The 6,922-nt window shown below is 49.4% G+C and overlaps 1 protein-coding gene across 6 annotated transcripts in view; it reads right to left on the bottom strand.

Moving 5' to 3' along the window:
• Positions 1–2,008: 2,008 nt before the first annotated feature.
• The window catches only part of plekhg2 (pleckstrin homology domain containing, family G (with RhoGef domain) member 2), a 77,089-nt gene continuing 72,175 nt past the window's right edge, over positions 2,009–6,922 (bottom strand). For all 6 annotated transcript variants that reach the window (XM_016680996.1, XM_007570688.2, XM_016680998.1 and 3 more), the window contains one exon: positions 2,009–5,395. In XM_016680996.1, the coding sequence (XP_016536482.1) occupies positions 3,226–5,395 (2,170 nt within the window). In that variant the 3' untranslated portion in view covers positions 2,009–3,225. The remainder of the gene's footprint in view (positions 5,396–6,922) is intronic.

Below are 6,922 nucleotides of genomic sequence, written 5' to 3'. Positions count from 1 at the left end.
TGATCCCTTTCTGACCCCGTCCCGAACCCATTCTGAACCCGTCCCGAACCCATTCTGAACCCGTCCCGAACCCATTCTGAACCCGTCCCGAACCCCTTTCTGAACACGTCCCGAACCCCTTTCTGAACACGTCCTGAACCCTTTCTGAACCCGTCCCGAACCCATTCTGAACCCGTCCCGAACCCATTCTGAACCCGTCCCGAACCCTTTCTGAACCCGTCCTGAACCCATTCTGAACCCGTCCTGAACCCACCTGGACCTCGATCTGAATGCTCTACCAACACTCAGGGTGGAGGACACTCTGCTGTCAGCAGGCAGTGGAGTCTGTCTCTCTCACCTGCAGTGGTAGGTGTCCTGCTTGGTGTCCGTCCCTCACCAGGTGTGGCCCAAATGTTGGTTCCTCATATTGGGGGCGTTTTGGGGTCTCTGCCTGCTGTTCGCCTGGGCGATCTTTCCCAGTTTGGACCAGGCTTCTACTGCTCGACAAATGGACTCACACTGGACTCCAGAATACTCAGTTCTACTGAGGAGATCCTGGTCCAATCAGAGACTGCAAAGCCCACATCATCATCTCTCCACCACTGTGCATCACAACCGCACTCCGGTGTTTCTGCTGATGTGTTGTACTTGGTTCTGTTCGTCCTGGTTCTGTTTGTCATGTCCACTCTGGTCTTGTCTGTCCAGAGGACTTTGCTCCAGATCTGTGTTTTCTCCTTCAACCTTTCCATTCAGCCATTCTTTAACCTTTGACCTGTGGAGTTTGAGAGGGGGTTCTTTAGTTTCCAGTCATTTCTCTGAGCACTAACTCCTAGCATAAGAACAACGGCTACTTTGAGGTAGTTTCCTAAAACTCAAGATATTTACAAAAATCTGGGACAAGAAAAACGTTATAAAAAGCCTGAAAGTGCAATAAAAATCAGAGTAACAGCAGAATCAGACATGGATCCAGCGAAACAGAGTGTTGTTCCCTGAGCGGCGGATCAGCGGTGATATGATCAGCAGAGGGGAAGATGCCGTTCAGTTTCTGTCAGCTGGTTTAGTTTTTGAATGAAAACCATTTAAAACATAAAATATATGAATAAAACTGATTTAGTGCAGGTGTGAGCCCAGAGCAGCGCATCAACCTAACATCATCATCATCATGATCAGTGGTGGAAATCCCCCGCTAAACTGCTAGTTTTTAATTTAACACTTTTGTTAGCTTTAAATGTTTAGCAGACTTAGCATCCCCTAAATCAGTTTTTTCAGATAAATTATGAAGCACTGATTTACAGGTTGGTGTGTAATGAGACAATTGATCCTGTTGAGGGCGCTACACTATGTTGTATAACATGTTTTGTCGATGACACATGATGGTATCAACATGGTTGAGTTTAGCAATGTAGCATAACTGCTAGACTGTGTTGGTACAATGTTAGCTAATATCTAACTAAAATTTACTTGTGCTAACTCATTTGTTAGGTAAAATTTCAGTTTAATAAAGTGCCACATCTGTTGTTGAAGTTTTTGTTCTCAACTGCTGGGAATTCTTCAAATAGAGGTTTATATTCATGCTCTTATTTTGAAGTCTATTTATGCAGCAGTTCCTTTTCCTTGACTCGCGTTCTCACCTGAGATGCAGTGAAGCAAATGTTTTTTCTGTACCCAGAATGCATCGCTGTTTGCATTTGGCAAAGTCAGCGACAGAGTTAGCAGTTAGCAAAAACCAGCAACCACACAGTTAAAGCTGACCCTGCTGAGGGTGCTATGTTAAATAGCAACACATTATGTCACTGACACATGGTGGATGGACATATGGTTGGAGTTAGCGCTTTACCATTAGCTTCCCTAAATACCGTGTTGGCATAGCCCTTTAGCATCAGTGGGACTAATGTTTATGACTATCGTTTTAGAACTAGCGCAACTAGTTTTTAGCTAGCAGTGCCCACCACTTATCATGATGGCTCCTACTTACACATCCAGATCCGTTTGTACAACAACTGCCATAATAACCAGATCTCAGGAGTTCAAGTCTGTGAAGTTTATTAAAAACCAGCATCTGTAAGACAGAAATGGATCCTGAGCTGCACAGCAAGCTGCAGGTCAAAGACTGCCAGACGTCAAGTAAAACTGAAACTGCTGCATGTTATCAGAGCTTCATGGTTCAGGGTCCTCTTACAGGCACAACGCCTCTCAGGATTATCAGCTGCACACTTTGGATCTTTATGCCCAAAGGCAGCAGTTTGTGTTCGCCGTGTTGCGGATCCATGTGGGATTTATCTCATGCATCTGTCAGACATGCAGCCAAAACATCACATTTCACTGAAACCTCTGGGACACAAAGATGGAGATACTAGTTTTTATTTCTGTCCCGTCATAAAGATCATCCCAGTTTGTCTGTCTGGTGAGACATCGAGCCTCCGGACCAGAACAAACCCTACATGCATTAGACCTGATGTAACCAACATGACAACAGTATTTAACACAGCTGGAAGATGTATGGGATGTATGGGAGCATCTTAACGAGCTGGACTTTATCGGGCCACAGCGCTGAGAGCAACACGGAACCATAGACAGCAACAAGTTTGGTCTGAAGTCATCCAAGAACCTGCAGACACGTCGTTTAAAAAGAACTCTGTTAAAAACACCAAGAGGACTTTAAGGAGATTAAGTGCCAAAAAGGAGGAGACTAACTTCATAAATAAAAACAGGAATAAACGAGATTTAAAAAGTTACAGTTTGTTACAGAATAAAATAACGCTAAACTTCAAGGTGTCGGCCTTTCAGAGGTCCTCCTGCTCTCCAACATGAGCTAAAGAACATTAAAACTTTCATTTCAGGGAACCTTAAATCTGCAGAAATCTGTCCATGACATCCCAGTTCTTCATGTCCAGCTTTGAGTTGTGTGGATTGTCTTTGGACACCAAATGTCCAAAGGCTTCGTGATCCATGTGTGAGTAAATCTCTTCAGATCCAAAATGTTCTTTTCAGTTCACAACCAACTGAAACTCACTGACGTAGCCGGGATCTGGAAGTCCGGATCAAATGACCGGCGTTCCTCATGTTTAGGTCAAGTAGAAGTTCTGAAGTCCAGATTAAGACCGGATCCAGAGGGTCTTGACCAGCAGCTAAAGAAGATGTTGTCCTTACAGTTTGGATAAGTGCACATCTTTCCTCAAGCCCGTCATTCTCTGTCCTGTTTGCCTGCTTGTTCTCAGAACCAAATCCATGGCCGCCTTCTTCCCTTTATGGCCTGTTGCACCCCTGAGGAACAGGCGACAGTCCGTTGATGCTCACTCTTCTCGCCATCTGGTCCTGGCTCCCCACAGGACCAGCTCCGCCCTGCAGGGTTTGAGTCAGGCTAACCTGGGCGGTGCTGAACGAGGTTATTCGGCCACTTCCAGCAATCTGGAGGTTCACTGTGGTGGCATAACTGGCCTTCTGGCTCCCCTGTTTGGGCAAAGGGGATGATATGATGGGTAAAGGGGAGAGAGTTGAGGGTGGAGGGGGCGAGGCAGTGACCTGAGGTTGCCTCTGGAGGCTGTGGAACTGGTGTGACTCCGGAAGAGGGGAGGTCAACCCAGAGGGGGAGAAGATCAGGCATGAGGAGGAGGAAACAGTTTGCTGGTGAGAGGGCCGGGTGACGTAAGCACAGATCAGCTGAGTGCGACAGCTTCCCTCCTCCAGTTGTGGGTCGCCCCAGTCGGCCTGGCCGTCCGTTGGACATGGGGAAGTGATGAGGTGTACTGGAGACATGGGCGCAGTGGGACTTGTTTCTGAACTGTCTTCTCCGTTGTACTTGCTTGACAACTCTCGGACATCTGGCCAAGGGACGCTGGTAAAATGTTGCCCACTAATATCACCCTTACCAGAGGTTAACCTGGTAGGGGAGAGGGTACACTGCAGACCGGCTCGAGGGCTTAGGCAGGACGGGGAGCTGCTGTAGGAGGACCACCCACTGCTTGGACTAATCGGACAGGACTCCTGCTGTTCAAAGGATCCTCGGATGGATCCAGTGAAGCCGAGGGATCTTTGGCCGAAGTCCGCCCAGGAATGACGCTGTGCGCTCCGGGCTGGACTTGGAGGTCTGTCTGAAATGGGCCTGCGGACGATTTGGGGGGGAAGAGGGGAAGAAGGAATCCTGTATGTCTGAGATCCTGAAGTGGATGAAAACAAGGAAGGGGAAGCTGAATGTCGAGGGTTCCTGGGTTGAGGTGCTGCTACATTATTTGTCCAAACTGGCACCCCAATAGGAGGAGGGGAGAGTATCCGGGGGCTCACACATGCAGAGGAATCACCACAACTGGAACCATCAAAGGAAGCCCTTGGTAGGTCCAAACGGAGGTCCAGGTGATTGTGGGAACCTCCGACCCGTGAACTCCGGGGGTTGGGGGGCTTGTTCGCCATGGGAGAGGAGTAGTTATGCTGTGGTGGTGGAGAGCAGAGGCGAACAAATGATGCTGGAGTTGGGGAGGGAGTTGGAGACTGAACTCGTGAGCTGGGTTCAGACGCAGAAAATGGCCGCGCTACACGGTTGTGAGATCCGGACCACAGAGGATACTGACTCTGGAGGGGTTCGGTACGGCCGTCAGCCCCTAAGCAACCTCCATTACTGACAGCGCCACCTACATACCCAGCAGAGTTGTTGTTGTTGATGTTCTTCTTGCCAAGTTGTGGTGAAGCACATTTGGAGTGAAGGAAGGAAGGCCGTGGTGAAGGGGAGGAGCACCGAGGCTGACGAAGGCCTGCCGACGGAGAGGGAGGGCACTGAGAAACAGAAGGCGGAGACAGACAGGAGGACCGGACCGAGGACGGGGGACATCTGGGATGTTGGTACCCCTCCTTAGTGCACCCCAGCTGGGTATAAGCCGGCATGGTGGGGCCTAGCTGAGCTGTAGGAGGGTTTAGTGAAGGCATCCGCCGTCCCAGATCCGGAGTGGAGGAGGGACTCGGATTCATCAGCTTTATGGTTGGTGCTTGTTGTCGGGCTGTTCCTTTCTTAGACATACTCTGACTGATGGACTGGCTGATGTGCGAGGCAGCTAGAGATCTGGTAAAAGCTGAGGAGGGACAAGTGGGAGAATGGAGGGGAGGTGATGGGGAGGAAGGTGTTCCTCTTGATGGTGAAGAGTTTCCACACAGAGGAAGAGATGGAGTTGGGCTTCTGACAGAGGAAACAGTAGAGGGAGTGGGGGACAAACAGGACAGCGCTGAAGTGAAGGCTGCAGGAGATGCTGGAGTAGGGGAGGACACTGGGATGTGCCTGAAGGGCGAGGAGCAGGGAGGGGCTCGGACTGAGGAGGCGCTGGCAGATCTTAGAGGAGAAGGGGAGCGATGGACGAGGCTGGCGTTGAAGACTGAGGGGACGGGGCTTGTTGTCCTGAGGGACGATCCAGGCAGCGGCTCGTCTGGCTTCCTGAAAACAACAACAACACAAAGTTAAGAGGGAAACAGAGCAGACACTGAGCAGAATGCAGAACTTTCTCCAGTCTGTCTAGTTAACTGCAGCTGCTCCTCCCAGTTCCAGGCCAGACCTGCAGCCTTTCAGAGGAATATCGCTGTTTGTTGGACCTGTGATTATGCGTCTTTATGAATCACACCTCCAGCCTGTGGATGAACCAGTGGTGAGTCATTACACACTGATGAGTAACACCTTAACCGACTATTAGCTGAACACTTGGAACACAGCCTGTGCTATTCTGGTCCATCTATGTTCCAGCAGGAGAGGAAGAGGTCAAACTGAATGGCATCCAGCCCTTCAGTTTCACAAGAACATGAAGCAGTAAACAAACATTCACTTTCTGGGTCCATTCCTGGAATTTCTGCCCTAGCTGTGGTTTTCATGTGTTCATGAAGGTTTGAGAGGTTTTGTCCTTGTTTCTGAATGTTTCCATTATTTGTTCAGTTCGATTAACTAAAAACATAATCTGTGCAGCTTGGGTCATTTCTCCTCAGTTCTGCAGAGCATTCAGGACCGACTCCCTCTGTGGGAGCGAAAACAGGCAGAATTGGCAGGACTGAAGTTATTTTATGTCCCACATGTGCAGACAAATTACACCAGATTGTTCCTCTGCTTCCAGCTGACATCAAGGAGAAAAGCCACCAACTGCAGCTCACAGGCAGAAAGCTCTCAGCGTCCGTCTGAACACAGCCCAGAAAAACAAACTCCACTTCTGTTTTTGAAAGGCATAAATGGGGAAAAGGTTCGGTTAGTGTCTCGCTGTAGCCGGTGTGAGGAAACAGATGTTGGTGAGGTAAATATTAACAGGTTTCAACCCAACCTTTGACCAGGAGTAACCCCAGTAGAGGACAGACTGATCGATCTGCTTCATCTCGCTCCAACCAGCGGCGATGAAAAACATCTGCAGTTTGAAGCAGATCTGATGTTTCTGGAGCTTCAGTCATGCAGCACAGCTCCCCAAACAACAATGAGCCCTACGTCCGAGTCATCTTCTGGTCAGCCGGTCCTGTGTTCGTCCATCACTGCCTGCTTTGGATCATCCTCAGAACCAGAACCGGTCCAGACTGCAGGACCTGCAGTTCATGAACTGTCCAGTTCATGTCCAGCATATGTGGGAACTGCAAAGGTGATAGCTTCAACAGGCTGACCTTCCCTCCTTCTGGGTCTGGTACAGGTCAAGGGTCACAAAATGGGAAGCTATCACCTCTGCAGTTCCCACACATGCTGGACATGAACTGTTTGGACTTCTACCTTCATGGCGCGCTACAGAGACGGTTTCTACCGGACTGGCTGAGCCAGAATGCTGAGGTCAGATTGAGGTCAGACTGAGGTCAGACTGAGGTCAGATTGGTCAGACTGAGGTCAGATTGAGGTCAGACTGAGGTCAGACTGAGGTCAGATTGGTCAGACTGAGGTCAGATTGAGGTCAGACTGAGGTCAGACTGAGGTCAGATTGGTCAGACTGAGGTCAGATTGGTCAGA

Source organism: Poecilia formosa, unplaced genomic scaffold (assembly GCF_000485575.1).
Source record: "Poecilia formosa unplaced genomic scaffold, Poecilia_formosa-5.1.2 Scaffold265, whole genome shotgun sequence".
Lineage (NCBI taxonomy): Eukaryota > Metazoa > Chordata > Actinopteri > Cyprinodontiformes > Poeciliidae > Poecilia > Poecilia formosa.
The sequence above is the reverse complement of the archived record's forward strand: the minus strand, read 5'-3'. Positions and strand labels throughout refer to the sequence as shown.